Raw genomic sequence first — 18,594 nt, forward strand, 5'->3', positions numbered from 1 at the left:
AAACAATAAACCACGGCTGATCAAATCACGGCAGAATTCAATGTGCACCTCAACTCTCCTGTTTCCACCAGAACTGTCCGTCACCACAATCAATTATTGTGCTCTAAAACCAGGTGTTTCAGTTTCATTGTCCAACCCCTGTATATAGATCCATAAATCTGCATATTTGTCTGTAAACTAAATAAAATTTATACATTTTTTATCATATTTCAGGACTTTTGGTAATGTCTCTTTCTTGGAAGCAATGAAGCGAACAAATATAATAATCTTTGGAGAGGAATATACTGGGAAGAAGTTAGCCGTAAATACTGTACTGAATCGACTAATATTCCCAGAGGATGGAACCCAGGCACCATTAACGCTGCAGTCCGGGGACGTCGAGGACAGACATGTGACTATGGTGTACAGCCCTGGTTGGGATCCTTTGGGTCATCCAGATGTGCCAATCCGAACCTTGAGGAGAGCACATGGCCGTGTCTCTCACAGCACAGGCCAGGGACCCCATGCCCTTCTACTGACCGTCCCCATTTATTTGGACCGAGAGTACAACGAGAAGATGGCAAAACGGCTGCTGAACCTGTTCGATGAGAATGTCTGGAGACACACCATACTTCTGTTCACCAGAGCTGACCTGCTGGATCTTACGGGTTTGGACGGATACCTCAATAGTTGGGGGTTGCCCCTGCAGGCCCTGGTGGAAAGGTGTGAGCGCAGGTACCACAAACTGAACCGAAACAACCGCAAGCAGGTCAAAGAACTCCTGGAAAAGATTGACCAGTTGGTGGCGGAAAGTGATGGCAAGACCTTCCAGTTGGTGGACACCAACAGGGAACAGAAAGAAATGGAAGGGCATCGGATGGAGGTCCCAATGAGAAATGAGCCTTTTGATCAATGGAAGGAGATGGAGGAGCAACGGTTCAATTCCCAACCAGAGGAACCCATGATCAGATCATCGAGGCAAACAGAAGAAGACCCAGAATTATTGCTTGAGCAAAATGATTCAAGGCATCATGTTGAATATTTTCACATGCAAGACGTGGAGAATGAAACCAGCGCAAGTGGTTTTTGCATCAAAGGCACTGCTGAAACCAATGAAGACCTGGACAGTGAGACAAGCCAAGAAAACCAGTTGGAGGACCAGTTGGTGAACCAAGTCTCCAGCAGAATTTATGATTCAGATGATGAAGAAAAGCAGTGGCTCAATGGAAGCAACTCAAATGATGAAGAAACACCCGAAGAACCGTCCGAGACGACAGAGCAGCCCGACCTGCAGGAGTTCATCAAAAGTACTGACCCAGAAGACGAAGACGATAACCCAGAAATGGCGACTGAAATGTTCTATACAGAGCTGACAGAAACACCTCTAGAGAAACCTGTTCAGGGGGGAAAGAATACAAACCGACTGCAGCCTTTTCCATCTCTAAAGAGCACTCTTAAAAACTGGGGTCTACAGTTGGCAGAGGATGGGATGACAAGACTGAACATTTCTTACGTGGCCTACATCCATCAACAAGGTCAGTGAATTCTAGTATTGTTCATGGTAAAAATGTATGTTGTAAATATATCGTTTAAAGGAGAACTCCGGTGTAAAATGGACTTTTGTTGTAGAAAAACATGATAAAAAGTTCTTACCTTTGATGAACAGCACACCTCCGTTCTCCCATAGCGTTCAGAGATCCAGAAATTTGAACAGTTTGTCCAAACATCCTTCAGACTAGGAGACACGGGGCATAATTTTCCGCGATAAATCACTTTTTCCACCGTTATCCAGCTCAAAGTAGCTCCACACCTCCTTGCTAGAATTGCGAGAGCCCTGACATTTAAAACGAGGCATTAATAACTTAAAAAGTGCACAAGAAGCTAATAAAAAAACTCTTTTCACATCTTATAACGCTACTAGCTTCAGCTCCGGGCGCCGCCATTACTCCTGGATAGCAGCTACTTTGAGCTGGATAACGGTGTAAAAAGTGATTTATCAGGGTAAATTATGCTCCGTGTCTCCCAGTCTGAAGGGTGTTTTGGACAAACTGTTAAAATTTCTGGATCTCTGAACGCTGTGGGAGAACGGAGGTGTGCTGTTCATCAAAGGTAAGTATTTATTATCATGTTTTACTACAAAAAAAGCCCATTTTACTAATCTGTAGCACTCCATCCCATTACATTTCATTTTCCAAAACAGAATTTATTTTTTGTGGCCTGCCACATAATAGCTTGGAAAATATCTGGCTCGCAGCCCAACTTAATTGCCGACCCCTGATCTACACTTATTTTTAAGTCATATTTTTATCTTTTTTTCCTCCCATTCACTTCTATTTATTAGCAACACCTTGGATGTAACTTTAGCTGTGTAACCATTCAACCATTCGTTTTATAGTTTACACTTACATTTAGTTAATATTTAAACCTAAAAAATCCTACCACATTCAAAGGTCCTTTTTTCTGCCCTATTGATGTAATAAAACTTGTTTTATTATTATTTTTACAGGCGCAGTCAGGATTGATATCTTTCAGCTTTTTTTCTGCTGGGGAAATCCGAAAAAATTAAACCAAACGCTGTGGATTTCTTTCTTTATCTGCTGCATCAGTATAGACTGGGTACTGTTTAACTCCCAGTTCCAGGGGGCGCTGTCTCCCCTTCCCCAGATACATGATGGAGGGATACATCAGCACAGCGAGAAGAGTGATGAAGGGATAACCCAACACAACAAGAAGAGTGACGGAGGGATACCCCAACGCAAAAAGAGAAATGCTGGATGGATTCTCAAATACAACAAGAGAAATAATGGAGGGATACCCCAACGCAAAAAGAGAAATGATGGAGGGATTCTCAAATACAACAAGAGAAATGATGGAGGGATACCCCAACGCAAAAAGAGAAATGATGGAGGGATTCTCAAATACAACAAGAGAAATAACAGAGGGATTCTCAAATACAACAAGAGAAATGATGGAGGGATACCCCAACGCAAAAAGAGAAATGATGGAGGGATTCTCAAATACAAGAAGAGAAACAATGTTGGGATACCCCAACACAAAAAGAGAAATGATGGATGGATTCTCAAATACAACAAGAGAAACAATGGGGGGATACCCCAACACAAAAAGAGAAATGATGGATGGATTCTCAAATACAACAAGAGTAATGAAGGAGGGATACCTCAACACAGCAAAAGTAATGATGGAGGAGTACCCCAACACAACAAGAAGAGTGATGGAGGGATTCCACAACACAACAAGAAGAATGATGAAGGAGGGATAACCCAACACAACAAGAAGAATGATGGAGGAATAACTGAATACAACAAGAAGAGTGATGAAGGAGGGATAACCCAACACAACAAGAAGAGTGATGAAGGAGGGATAACCCAACACAATAAGAAGAGTGATAAAGGGATAACCCAACACAACAAGAAGAGTGATGGAGGGATTCTCCAACACAACAAGAAGAGTGATGAAGGAGGGATAACCCAACACAACAAGAAGAGTGATAGAGGAGGGATAACCCAACACAACAAGAAGAGTGATAAAGGGATAACCCAACACAACAAGAAGAGTGATGAAGGAGGGATAACCCAACACAACAAGAAGAGTAAAGAAGGAGGGATTCTCCAACACAACAAGGAGAGTGATAAAGGGATAACCCAAACCAACAAGAAGAGTGATGAAGGAGGGATAACCCAACACAACAAGAAGAGTGATGAAGGAGGGATAACCCAAGACAACAAGAAGAGTGAAGGAGAGATTCTCCAACACAACAAGAAGAGTGATAAAGGGATAACCCAAACCAACAAGAAGAGTGATGGAGGAATAACCGAATACAACAAGAAGAGTGATGAAGGAGGGATAACCCAACACAACAAGAAGAGTGATAAAGGGATACCTCAACACAACAAGAAGAGTGATGGAGGAGGGATAACCCAACACAACAAGAAGAGTGATAAAGGGATACCCCAACACAACAAGAAGAGTGATGGAGGAGGGATAACCCAACACAACAAGAAAAGTGATGAAGGAGGGATAAGCCAACCCAACAAGAAGAGTGATGAAGGAGGGATAACCCAAAACAACAAGAAGAGTGATAGAGGAGGGATAACCCAACACAACAAGAAGAGTGATGAAGGAGGGATAACCCAACACAACAAGAAGAATGATAGAGGGATAACCCAACACAACAAGAAGAGTGATAAAGGGATAACCCAAACCAACAAGAAGAGTGATGGAGGGATACTCAACCAAAACAAGAGTAATGATGGAGGGATACCCCAACACAACAAGAAGAGTGATGGAGGAATACCCCAACACCACAAGAGAAAAGATGGAGGGATGCCCCAACACAACAAGAAGAGTAATGGAGGGATAACCCAACACAAAAAAAGAAATGATGGAGGGAAACCCCAACACAATGAGAGAAATGATGGAGGGATACCTCGACACAACAAGAAGAGTGACGACAAAGGAGTACCCCAACACAACAAGAATAATAATGGAGGGATTCTCCAACAAAGCATGAAGAAAGATGATGAAGGGATACCCCAACACCATAAGAAGGGTAGTGATAGAGGGAGACCCCAACTCAAAAAGAAGCATGAAAATGAAGGGACATCCAAACACGAGAAGAAGAGTAATGATAAAGAGACACTCAAACACAGAAGCTTGAGTAGTGATGAAAGAGTGAACCATCTCAAAATGAAGAGTGATGATGAAGGGATGACCCAAAATTGCAGAAAAAACAATGGAGAATTCTCAGAGCAAAACCAGAAGAAGGATGATGAAGGGATTCTTCAACAGAGCAGTATGAAGGATGATAAAGTGACATCCCAACGTAACAGATGCTGCATGAAGAAGGGTGATGGAGGGATACCCAATGAAGGTAGTCAAGAAAACAAAAAGAGGAACACAGAGGAACGGATGTCTGAAGACATATCTGAAGAGATGACTGTGAAGAACAAGAAAAGTAAGAGTTTTTTTCCCATTTAAAATCTGATTTGCTCATTTCGTTATCTATTACTATAATGTTGTTGATACATTAGGTGCCTTCATCTTTTTCCTCCATAGATTCTCAGGATAAAGAGGAGAAGACACCAAGAGATGCTGAAGAAATAAGAAGATCATCCAGGCACAATCTAAACCAGGGGCCAAACCAAGGTGATTGTGACGGTTTATTTGTTAAATATATTATCGGATTGTTATACAGTATTTAGAATTTAGTATTAGGCCAAATACAGTATATTGCCAACATTATTCTCTCAACAATCTAAATCACTGTCTAAATAAACCACCACATATTATCAACCCCCCTAAAGAAACCACAGCACAGACATACTGTGCAAAACTGTGCAAATACTGCTTACAAACAGCTCTGAGGAAAAAAAATAAGAGAGCACTTAAAAATGATGAGTTTCTTCTAATGGATGATCACAAGCCATCAAACCAAACTGAACTGCTTGAATTTTTAAAATGTCTTGAAGTTATCTAAAAGCAGTGTGTAAGACTGGTGGAGGAGAACATGATGTGATTAAAAACCAGGGTTATTGCACTAAAGAGTTTTTCTGAACTCTTAAAATATGAATTTATGAATATTAACTTTCTTTTCTTTGCGTTATTTGAGCTCTGTTTTGTTATTTCAGTCATTTCTCATTTTCTGCAAATAAATGCTCTAAATTACAATATTTTTATTTGGAATTTGGGAGAAATGTTGTCTGTAGTTTATAGAATTAAACAACAGTGTTCATTTTACTCAAACATAAACCTATAAATAGCAAAATCAGAGAAACTGATTCAGAAACTGAAGTGCTCTCTTCATTTTTTACAGAGCTTTTATTTGAACAATGGCAAAAAACCCACCACAATCCCATAATAACCAATATATAAAGAAAGTGCAAATTGCGTAGAACATATACTTTAAATAAGTGTGCAGTAACTATTAATTACTATTAGTTATATTCTTTTCAGGATTTGTTTTTATTTGTCAGGATTTTTATTTATGCTTAGTACACAGAGAAAAGCACTTTGATTAAACATAAATTAATTTTGTTTAACTTCGCCATAATACAAAAAGGTAAAATTTGCTTTTATATATTTTTTGAAAAACACCAAAGCACAATGCCACCATGCTCTCACAACTTTGCTCAGGCTCACATAACCAAACACATCAATGCAGACCAGCACAGGGTACTTTACAGACAATATATTGTATGAAATGGAAGCAGTACATGTGAAATAATCTTTGTGACTTTTTAGAGAATCCAAGATATGTTGAGAAACAGACTGCGAGAGGAGCGAAATTCAAACGAAGTCAGAGTGTGGAGCGCATCATCAATCTAAGCTGTGAGTTTTTCATTTAGCTGATTAAAAAAAGTATCTGAAGTAGGGCTGCACGATATTGGAAAAATGTACATTGCAAATATTCATTTTTCGACGATATACAGTACAGGCCAAAAGTTTGGGCACACCTTCTCTTTTTTAATGCGTTTTCTTTATTTTCATGACTATTTACATTGTAGATTCTCACTGAAGCATCAAAACTATGAATGAACACATGTGGAGTTTTATGTACTTAACAAAAAAAAGGTGAAATAACTAAAAAAAACATGTTTTATATTCTAGTTTCTTTAAAATAGCCCCCTTTGCTCTGATTACTGCTTTGCACACTCTTGGCATCATTCTCTCAATGAGCTTCAAGAGGTGGCCACCTGAAATGAAAAGTTTTCCAACAGTCTTGAAGGAAGGAAGGAGTTCCCAGAGGTGTTTATTAGCACTTGTTGGCTCTTTGTCTTCTTCACTCTGTGCTCCAGCTCACCCCAAACCTCAAATCTGGATTGGGTTCAGGTCCGGTGACTGTGGAGGTTCAGCTCATTTTTTTGTTAAGTACATAAAACTCCACATGTGTTCATTCATAGTTTTGATGCTTCAGTGAGAATCTACAATGTGAATCATGAAAATAAAGAAAACACATTGAAAAAGAGAAGGTGTGTCCAAATTTTTGGCCTGTACTGTATATCGTGATATTAAACAATGCACTGCCCATGACATCTGAGTCAGCGCTGAGCTCTCAAAACCCAAGAAATACAGCAAAACAACAGTAATCAACCCATTAATCAGGCATTTAAATTATTTTTAAAAGGTAAATAAGAGCGTTTTCTGTTTTTCTGGGATTAAAAGAGTGAATTCAGCTGTAACTGGAAATATCTGCACTGCTAAACTGTGCTGGACTGAGGAGCACAGCTTTCCACACGTGCTCACGTTTACAAGCTTGTGCCCAACCATGTGGATGATGGAGGCCATGCAGTTACCTCGCACTACCCCTCCCTCTTGTGCTTCTCAGGCAGCAGCAGCCTGTCACTCACACAGACACAGAGACAGCTCTGTGTATCTACTTCTCGTGTCACAAATCGAAACATTGCTACATCACATGTTTGATTTAAGTGCCTTAATTAACATCGAACGTCCTGCGACGCAACTATTGCGCATGCGCACATCACAATGACAATGTTTAAACGATATATCTTGCAGCCTGAGGCTTTTTTATAGACTTGTGCCTGTAATAAACACGCTTTTAAATATAACATTGTATAAAACACATTTGTGAGTACTAAAATGTTAGGAGTGCCATTTATTTAATAACATGCTTTTAAATGAGCTTTATCCTCAGGTCACAGAGAAACGGATGTTAGGAAAGGTGGAGGCTTCAGGAAAACCAGGAGCAGAAGCTGCAGTCAGGAACGTTTTTTTGTATTTAACGTAAGTCGTGTTCTTCTACTATTCTACTGTAAATCCTCTTCACTATGTTTTCAGTAATTTAAAAGCTTGTTCTAGTGCTGGATTTCTGTAAAGCTGCTTTGTCGCAATGTACAGTAAGATTTAGAAAAGTGCTATAAAAATAAACGGGTCATTCTCCATTTGGAGTGGGAATTCAAGTGGATACAATAAAAAAAATCAATTTAATTTAACCTCAAAATGTATATTATCCACTTACCAAATGTGGAAAATCGAGAGCCTTTTTCCAAATAGATTTTAATATATTTTAACATAAAATGAAAAGTTTTGGTCAATTTGTCACTGGTGTTACCCCATATTGAATAATTTATTTTGTCATCAATTTATTTATTTTTAATTGAAATTGCATATAAATATGTGGCTGAATGTGATAAAGAAATTTAATTTAACTTAACATGATTTTAAATTATGTTTATACACAAACACTGAAAATAACTAAAAATAAAGCGTATAAAGTCTTTCTTTATATTTAAAGGCATCTTCCTATACTATTTAAAAAAAAACAATAATACATGTTTGTCCAATAAACATGAAAATTGAACTACTGATATAAGAAACAGTCCAGAAATGAATAAATCTAACATTTCTTGCAGGATACTTCTAATAAAAAAATCAAAATAACCATGTTTAATTACTTATTATCAATGAAATAAAAGACATATAGCAATATATATGATAAAACAAACATTTTTAACAATTAAAGCTCATAACACCAGTGACACAAAGACGTTATGTGCATCAAATTAATAAAATAAAATGAGCCATAAAAGTACGGACTCACTTTCTCATGCCTTGAGACACTTATTTTTTGATGACCTATGACCCAGGAAGCAGTTTAACAGAGCTACAATATCTATGATAAAATATAATATAAGAGTCCTGATAACACCACTGACCAAAATCTTTGTGACAAAAATATTTATTTTTAAAATAAAATACATATTTTTTTTTATGTAGTATGATGTTAATCATGCATATAGTAAATCTGGATCTGTTTTATGAATTCTCAAAAATTAAACCTTTTAAAATATTTCTTTACACTAAAAATATTTATTTTATTATTTTATTTCTATTTTACATATGTAAAGCGCCTTTGAAATATGATTAAAAAAGGAAAAACAAAGAAATCATAATAAAAATGTGGTTTTAATCTTAGGTTAGCTGTGAAAATGTATATACTGATTCTTGAAATTGTCCCTAATATATTAGGCTTTTTTTTAGCCCTCCTTTAACCTTTGTAACATGATTTTCCCCTCCAAATGGAGAATGACCCAAATCTGACATGACTTAAAACAGATATCCCCCATTAAAATCCATCCTGATGAAGGACGATTAATACACTCAGATTTAGCATAAATAATTCCACATTAACTGTATATACTCACTACAATAAGAGTTTCACTGGTTTTTTTAAATTTTATTTTAGGGACAATAGAAGGAAATGCCTGTGAATTAAGCTCCCGTCGTTTCTTACAACATTTGATGTAATTTGCTGACACCTACTGGATACAGGACTACAGGACACTTTATTATTTGACCTGTTGTCTGCTGCTCATAGTCCTCAATGTACTGTAGTTTATTGCACTGAATTATTAATCAAATATCTGCTTCATAAATCTGCTGTTTATATTATATATCACTATACACTGATTTTATTATTTTTATTGTCTGTTTAGGTTAAATTATTTGAAAACTGTCTAATTGAAGATAATCGTTTTAATCTGTCATGTGAAATGTAAAATGAAATGTGATTTAAACACATTCCATATATACTTTTTATTAGAAAATGTACTGTTATTTAAAAAGATACAGTTTTTGTCTTTTTTTTTTTGCACATTTTCAAATATATTTAGAAATGTATTTCCCATATTGTCTCGCCTGGCACCATACTAAGCTCTACCTGCGATTTCCAGCCTCTGGTACCCAGAATGCACCATACACTGACATCATTCACTCACGTGATCACATGACACTGCACATGGAACTATCAGGGAGTCAATCACCAGAATATTGATCTCACCTGTTCACCTCCCCATAAATTCACTCCTCACCGAGTATTGTAGGTTCTCCTCTTTACTTTGCATCTTCTCATTGCTTCTTGTTTTTGCATCCCGTTATCACCCTGTTTCTGTACCCTTTTAACTAATTTTTACATTTTGTATATGACCTTTGGACTGCTACTCGTTTATGGTATGTTTATTCTCTTTAGCTGCTGTTTACCGTATTAAACCTGCTCATTTTGACTATTCCTTGTATTCCTGCTTTATTTAATAAACTTTTTAATTCACATCAGCATGTGTCTGAGTCCTATTCAGCCATGACATATACAGGTTCCAAAATAATATAGAGTATTACATTCATACACTACATTTCAATTTTGTTTAAAGAATTATCGCACACTTTCTGTAAATCCTATGAACCTCATTTCACTTCTCAAATATCACTGTGTTCATCTGATATGTGATTTATTTAACTAAATTTGCTGATCCAAACAACCAATGATTTATAAAGGAAAATCACGAAAATTATCAAATTATCTCAAAAATTATTTAAATTATTTAGTACCATTGTACCTGTACTCAGATATAATGACATTAAAAGCTTATTAAAAGGACTTCAGGTTGTTCTCTGCGGTTTTAAATAAAGTTTATTCAGGATAAATATGTTGTGAGTTAACAAAAATTTCATTTACAAATATTCTACAAATATTTATAATACAGAAAATAACAACATATAAAAAATTTAATAATACTGAACTCTTTGCAGAGATGCAAAAATTAGAGTTACACTAAAGCCCTATCCAGACGGGATTATTTTCTCAGGGGGACGTCTGTGAAAAATATTTCACTCTTCTACTCAGTGATAAAAAAACTCCTGCATTCGGACTGTAATTGAAAAAAACAGGAGGACCAGTGAGTTTTTAGTTTTTAGTGTTTCTCAGTCACATGACATTGCGGCGTGCAGTAGCTCCTCCATTTCCACTCGCTGTTGTGTTTTTCACGTGGATCTCCGTGGAAACGGACACTTAAATGTAAACTGTAATTACGGTGCGCGGCAGTGGACAAATAGCTATTTTATTAAACGCGAGGAGACAAAATTTAGAGATGTGGATCCGGACGGGACTAAAGCTATCGGAGGACCATGGAGTTCAGAGAAAAACAGTAGATAATTCAGCCGTTCTGGATGGAAATAAATTCACAGAGAATCCCCATAAAAAAAGAAAATTACACCAAAACCCCCTGAGAAACTAATCCCAGATAGACACCACACAGTGTTGAATTAACTCCACAAACATGATCATGTTAGCTGAGAAATTATCTATTTATTAATTTTAAGATTATAAAAACCTAAACATTCACCCACTCTGGCCTGTAGATGGCACCAATATGCTCTTCACCGTGATCTCCAAGTTCAAGTCTTTAAGTCCGAGACCACTGTTCAGAGGGCTGTTAGTATATCAGTTATATATCAGTAATTTGCTCTATTCTAATAGATATTATCTGGTTTATAGCACTTTATTTTAAGCTTGTTCTCAAATCCAAAGACAATGATTGAGTGTTCACTAACAGACACTGTTGGGTTCTACCAGAGAGATGATTAAAAAATGTGATTTAAAAACAAAAAGCTGTACAAATCTTTATTTTTCATATTACATTGATTATGTTTGCTGGACTGGTGCAATATAATCCCAGATAGGTCATTATGTATTCATAAGCTTAAAGTAAATTATGCTTAATGCACTTTTGCCAACTCTGCCATCTCCAACAACTCCAGCGCAACATTTTATACATGTTTATATAATCTAGACTAAGTGGAAACACGTTGAATGATTATTTCTGTAAGCCAATAAAATTGTCTGATTAATTTACTTTATTTTACCCTATAATGGCTTATTACTACAATGTGTGCATTGTAAGAAACCAACCAGGGAGTTTGGATGCAAATGCAGACAGGTTTATTAATCCAAATCAGAAGGCAAAAATTGAAGTCAAAAAACAGGCAAAGTTAAAAAAAACAGAAAATACACGCTAGGCAAAAATCGTAGTCAAGGATAAGCAATAGATAAAAAAAAAAACAGGAAAACAGTAGCAACAATAACGCTCGATAAGACACAATGTGGCAATATCTCGCAACTTGGAAGTGCATGAGTCTAGTATATATAGTCCTGTAGATGTGTAATCTCCCACAGGTGTGTGGGAGGGGAGGAGTCAGCCTCAATACTCAGGAGAGGTGGATCTTAAAGGTGCAGTGCGGGCAGGTGTGACATGCATAAAGGATATCTTAATAGTTGTAATTTCAATGCATCGCCTCTAAGTGTCGCCAAATGATAAAAACACAATACATCGTCCAAAAAAAAGGCGTACACCCGAAACGAAAGTGCCGTGGGGGAACACACTTTCTCACGTTCAAGTCAAATTTAGTACATCTGACCGTGAGCGTGAAATATGGCGTACGCAATGTTTTTATGCGGACGCACCTTTAGTACATGAGGCCCCAGGGGGATGAGACACGAGGAAACGTGGCTTGTCTGTTCAGCAGCTTCTCAAGTCTTTTTTTATTAAACAACAGCAGTTTCTTATGTTTATAGTCTCTGTCTCGTGTTTTTCCAATATTAATTACTCAATAATCAGTAATATGAATTGAACATAAAAGAAAAGAATATAAAATATAGCCGTACATATACAATTTTATAGACACACTCATATATAAAATATACATTTAACACAAAAATATATGTATATATAGATACATCTCTTATACTGAATCATGAATTTCATGTATACTAAAGGCTAATGATACTTTATAGCCCAACTGAACATATTCCTTAGTACTAAAGGCTTAATAGGACATTCCTTCCCCACTGTAGCTTACTTAGTGATACAGTGCAATATTTAAACACTTTTAGAGCATAAAGTTAACACATAACACATCAGCAGATACCCCTTTTATGTGTTAAGAGCTTTACAGGAATATATATATATATATATATATATATATATATATATATATATATATATATATATATATATATATATATATATATATATATATATATATATATATATATATATATATATAAATGTTGTGTCTGTAAAAATATATTTATAAAGTTACATGAGTAGAGAGATGTTCAGATGCCAACAGGCTAACATGCTTAGGAAAATATCTAGAGGACAGAAACACACTAGTAATACAAACTGAGGTAAGTAAGACTAACATACTGCCTTTTAACTGTTATTATATAAAAAATATAATCAAAAACAGGCTAATTTTGCTGCAGTTTCAATTTATTCAACCAAAGAACCATAAAAAAAATAATGAAAATGAAATGCCAAGGAGTACTGCTTTAAAACACCATTTTCTAGACAAAGGTCTAACAGATTTATAAACTTCTACTGTGCTCAAACTTAACTCATATGTAAAAGATATATGTGTTTAAACAGTCTACAGACCGACTGAGTGCAGATTCAACCTGTAAACAGGGTGAAAAGGATGAGACACGAGGAAACGTGTCTTGTCTGTTCAGCAGCTTCTCAAGTCTGAGAAGCAGAGCTGCTAGCTGCAGTACTTACTAAACGCCACAGGGCACCCTACAGGACATCTCTTGTGCAACAACAACATCTGATTTGAGCTCTCACAGCAGAAGTTCATAAGGTAGCAGAATAAAATAAACAAAAATAATAACAATAACAAAAAAAGAATTACAAATGTGACCATCACTTTAGGTCAAAAAGTTTGCATATTAACTGGCAGTAGTATACATCATTAAACACACACAAACATGGGACAAGAAGCAGATGGCAGGGCACATTCTTTATGAAGCGGCACACCAGCAACATTTCATGAGTTAGCCTCTGGTTTTGTTTCCTTTTTTCTAAATGTTACAACTTACCTCAGCATGTTTCACAACATACCCTGGTAGTGGGGTAGGTTGTAACAAAGGAACACCATGTATTTGACATCAACTCACAAGGTCTATGGTAATCACAGAGAGATTTGAATTGGGGAGAATTGTAGACAACATGTGTGTGTAGTTTATATAAAAGTTTGAGAGCTCTAGCTCAATATTTCAGTGAGTTACAGGTAACTTAAATACTTAAAAACTTAACATTATGTTATAGTTACTCATTATTTGCCTGTTTTCTCTCTACTCCACTTAATACATTAATAATTCCAGATCAGAAACAGGAACCCAAATTCTACAGGTTTGAAAATAGACGTAAAAACTAGATAAACATAATGAAACTAAAGGTTTGGAGGAGATGAACTGTTTGATTTGTATTCAGGAAAATATTCATTTTGAAAGTTCAGGAAAGAGACAATTTTATGATTTTATTTATTAGATTTTGACATTAGAAGATTTACTTAAATATATATTTTCTATTACACTTACAATTATGATTTTCAGTAATGTTTCATATCAAACATGAAACTTTTTTATGTAAAGCTTGAAATAGAAATCTTCAACATTTAGTGTTGTAATGTCTGACAGACGATTGACAAAAATCCTGGCCTGTTAATGGATTAATATTTATAAAATTCTCTAAACCCATTTATTTAAACCAGTATTAACCAAAGCAGACAATCAATTTTCTGGTGATGTCAGACTCTGTAACAGAAAGGAGAAATCAAGTTTAAGAGCTTCTTTAAAAAACGTATTGTGGCGTGGAAGAGGAAGGAGGACTCGTGAGACTCATTGCAAGTACTCAGCAGCTCTTTATTCGCAGGCTTGCCACTCACTTATAGCCTTTAACAAGGCTAGGAGAGCAAAACCCAACTGCACACACAGGAAACACACAGCCAGGTCCCCAGACCTTCTCCCTCCCTACTCCACGGTGAATGACCTAGCCGGCATACATCTGCATAACCCCTCCCCATAACCTAGGAAACGGGGGAGGGGCCAACTACGTAGGCTAGGGCACACAGCACACATACACACACAGGCACACAGCAGCCACACACACACACAGACACACAGAGGCGGGCACACACAGGCATACAGCAGCCACACACACACAGACGCCACAGTATATTAAATGTATTTAATAACTGTTTACAATTTTAGTTATGCATTTTAAATGGTAGATCAATTGTTGCATGAATTGAAACTGGATATGTTATACGTCAGGCTGTGTTTTTGTGTTGTTAAGTTGTTCTTGATTCACAGTTCTGTTTTTCACTTGCTTGTTGAGGCTGGGTTTGAGTTTGCCTGTTTCAGAACTTGGGGTTTTCCAGATGTCCTGTTGTTTTTTTTTATTTGGTCTCCTGGTCTCTGTGTGTTCTGCCCACTGACGGTTCCAGTCACATTATATATCAGTAATTTGCTCTATTCTAATATAAATTATCTGGTTTATAGCACTTTTTTTCTCAAATCCAAAGACATTGTTTGAGTGATGGCCAACAGACACTGTTGTGTTCTACCAGAGAGCAGATTAAAAATGTGAAAAACAACAGGCTGTACAAATCTTTATTTTTTTGCTGGACTGGTACAATATAAGCCCAGATAGGTCATTATATATTCAAACGCTTAAATTTAATTATGCTTAATGCACTTTAAACTATACGAAAGAACAACTTAAATACTTAAAAACTTACAGTAAAATAACTTATTTACATTCTGAAAAATTGAGGGCTCTGAAATCTCCTACAAAACACTTGGAGAAGCTGCCTGTTTTCTCTCTACTCCACTTAATAAATTAGTAATTCCAGATCAGAAACAGGAACCCAAATTCTGCAGGATTAAAAATACACGTAAAAACTGGACAAACATGGTGAAACTAAAGGTTTATTCAGAAAAATATTGATTTTGAAAGTTCAGGAAAGAGACAATTTTATGGGTTAATTTATTAGATTTTGACATTAGAAGATTTACTTAAATCCAGATAGGTCATTATGTATTCAAAAGTTAATTATGCTTTTTTAGTTATGCATTTATAACTTGCGCATCAACTGTACGCATTGGAAATGTAAACGTTATCATGTAAATGTCAGGCCATGTTGTTGTGTTGGTAAGTTGTTTTTGATTCACAGTTGTTTTTCACTTGCTTGTTGAGGTTGTTTTTTTTCTGCTTTCTGGAGAATACCTTTTCTATGAGGTTTAACAAAGAAAGCTTTAGATGGTGTTTCTTGGTGCATTCCTCATGCCTCATGCCATAGTCCTGTAATCTTTAAATTAAGTGCAGTTTTCTATTTCCTCATGTGATTTGACTGTTTGACTGTGGCTCTTGCAGCTTATTTCATTACAGTTGTAAAACACTGTGTGCTAAGTCAGTTATTTTGTCAGAGTGATTCAGCTACTAGTTTTCTTTTCCTCGTAGCTTGATCTGCCACATTTGTACGGTTCACATGATTTTGATATTTTATTTTCATATTCTGAAAGATATATTAACTGTTAGGATCAGGATTTAATGAGAGTATTATGTGGTGTGTTTGATCCTATTATTTTCTATTAAAAAAAACCACAAAATCAGTTATTTGATCATATTTCACATACTGTGGATCTAGCAGGGGTTCATTACAGTGTGTATAAATAAACGTGAATACCATCAAACTGAGACTTGTGTTATTTTTTGGGGGTTTTTTTTTTTGTCTCAATTGAGGTGTGGTTTTGTGTTGGACACTTTTTTTTTGCACCTGTTTCCAGGCTCCAGCCTAATCAAGTTGGGTTTTCCCCATGTTTGAAAAATAAAAGTCCTGTTGTTTTTTCTAATTTGGTCTCCTGGTCTCTGTGTGTTCTGCCCACTGACGGTTCCGGTCACATTATATATCAGTATTTGCTCTATTCTAATATAAATTATCTGGTTTATTGCACTTTATTTTAAGCTTGTTCTCAAATTTAAAGACATTTTTTGAGTGCTGGCCAACAGACACTGTAGTGTTCTACCAGAGAGCCGAATAAAAAACAACAGGCTGTATAAATCTTTATTTTCCCCATTACATTGAATAAATTTGCTGAACTGGTACAATATAAGCCCAGATAGGTCATTATGTATTCAAAAGCTTAAAGTAAATTATGCTTAATGCACTTAAAACTATATGAAAGAATAACTTAAATACTTAAAAACTTCAAATTAGGTTATAGTTACTCATTATTTAACTCCTTAATATGCATTGTCCCATATATACGAGCTACAGGTGTAGGTGATACAAAACCTTTTTCTACTTATTTACATTCTGAAGAATTGAGGGCTCTGAAATCTCCTACAGGACACTTGGAGAAGCTTCCTGTTTTCTCTCTACTCTACTACTATTTATAGCTCCAGATCAGAAACAGGAACCGAAATAGAGGTAACAAAACTAGACAAACATAATGTGAAACTAAAGGTTTCAGAGGAGGTTTCATAGGAGATGAACTGTTTAATTTGTATTCAGGAAAATATTGATTTTGAAAGTTCAGAAAAAGAGCCAATTTTATGATTTTATTCATTATATTTTGACATTAGAAGATTAACAATTATGATTTTCATTAATTAAACATGAAAGCTTTTTATGTAATGCTTGAACAGAAATAATTAACATTTAGTGCTGTAATGTCTGACAGAGGATTGACAAAAATCCTGGCCTGTTAATGGATTAATATTAATAAAATTCTCTAAAGCCATTTATTTAAACAAGTATTAACCAAAGCAGACAATCAATTCTCTGGTGATGTCAGACACTGTAAAAGTACGGAATAATAAGGTTTACGAGCTTATTTTAAAAACTTATATTAAATGTATTTAATAACTGGTTACATGTTTTTTAGTTATACGTTTATAACTTGGATCAACTGTAAGCACTGACACTGAAAATGTTATACGTCAGGCCATGTTGTTAAGTTGTTCTTGATTCGCAGTTCTGTTTTTCACTTCCTTGTTGATGCTTTGGACCATAGTCCTGTAATGAAAAATAAAAGTCCTGTTGTTTTTTCTAATTTGGTCTCCTGGTCTCTGTGTGTTCTGCCCACTGACGGTTCCGGTCACATTATATATCAGTATTTGCTCTATTCTAATATAAATTATCTGGTTTATAGCACTTTATTTTAAGCTTGTTCTCAAATTTAAAGACATTGTTTGCGTGCTGGCCAACAGACACTGTTAATTTCTACCAGAGAGCAGATTTAAAAACAACAGGCTGTACAAATCTTTATTTTCCCATTACATTGATTATGTTTGTTGGACTGGTACAATATAAGCCCAGATAGGTCATTATGTATTCATAAGCTTAAAGTAAATTATGCTTAATGCACTTTAAGCTATACGAAAGAATAAATAAAATACTAAAAAACTTAAAATTAGGTTATAATTACTCATTATTTAACTCCTTAAAATGCATTGACCCGTATACAGGCTACAGGTGTAGGTGATACAAAACCATTTTTCTACAGTAAAATAACTTTTTTACATTCTGAAGAATTGAGGGCTCTGAAATCTCCTACAAAACACTTGGAGAAGCTGCCTGTTTTCTCTCTACTCCACTTAATACATTTATAGTTCCAGATCAGAAACAGGAACCCAAATTCTGCAGGATTAAAAATACACGTAAAAACTGGACAAACATGGTGAAACTAAAGGTTTGGAGGAGATGAACTGCTTGATTTGTATTCAGGAAAATATTGATTTTGAAAGTTCAGGAAAGAGCTAATTTTATGATTTTTATTAGATTTTGACATTAGAAGGTTTACTTAAATATTCTTTTTTTATATTTTCTATTACAGTTACAATTATGATTTTTAGTAACGTTCCTTATCAAACATGAAAACTTTTTTATGTAAAGCTTGAATAGAAATCCTCAGGATTTAGTGCTGTAATGTCTGACAGACGATTGACAAAAAATCCT

General features: G+C 35.6%; 1 protein-coding gene across 1 annotated transcript; it reads left to right on the forward strand.

Annotated features, from left to right (window-relative positions):
• Positions 1-397: 397 nt before the first annotated feature.
• On the forward strand, positions 398-10,068 carry LOC125803763 (homeobox protein 2-like). Its single transcript, XM_049481941.1, has 6 exons — positions 398-1,514; positions 2,486-4,954; positions 5,056-5,145; positions 6,241-6,327; positions 7,652-7,740; positions 9,203-10,068. The coding sequence occupies exons 1-6, from the start codon at positions 398-400 to the stop codon at positions 9,209-9,211; spliced, it is 3,861 nt and encodes a 1,286-aa protein (XP_049337898.1). The 3' UTR covers positions 9,212-10,068.
• The last annotated feature ends 8,526 nt before the right edge of the window (positions 10,069-18,594 follow it).

The sequence above is a fragment of the Astyanax mexicanus genome, chromosome 8 (genome assembly GCF_023375975.1).
Source record: "Astyanax mexicanus isolate ESR-SI-001 chromosome 8, AstMex3_surface, whole genome shotgun sequence".
Taxonomy (NCBI): Eukaryota; Metazoa; Chordata; class Actinopteri; order Characiformes; family Acestrorhamphidae; genus Astyanax; species Astyanax mexicanus.

What these genes read in the sequence shown, in the direction of transcription:
- LOC125803763 (XM_049481941.1), top strand. Translation starts at nt 398, where the DNA reads ATGGTGTACAGCCCTGGTTGGGATCCTTTGGGTCATCCAGATGTGCCA. An exon ending in GACTGTGAAGAACAAGAAAA is followed by an intron (nt 4,955 to 5,055) that starts GTAAGAGTTTTT and finishes TTTCCTCCATAG; the next exon opens with ATTCTCAGGATAAAGAGGAG. An exon ending in AAACCAGGGGCCAAACCAAG is followed by an intron (nt 5,146 to 6,240) that starts GTGATTGTGACG and finishes GTGACTTTTTAG; the next exon opens with AGAATCCAAGATATGTTGAG.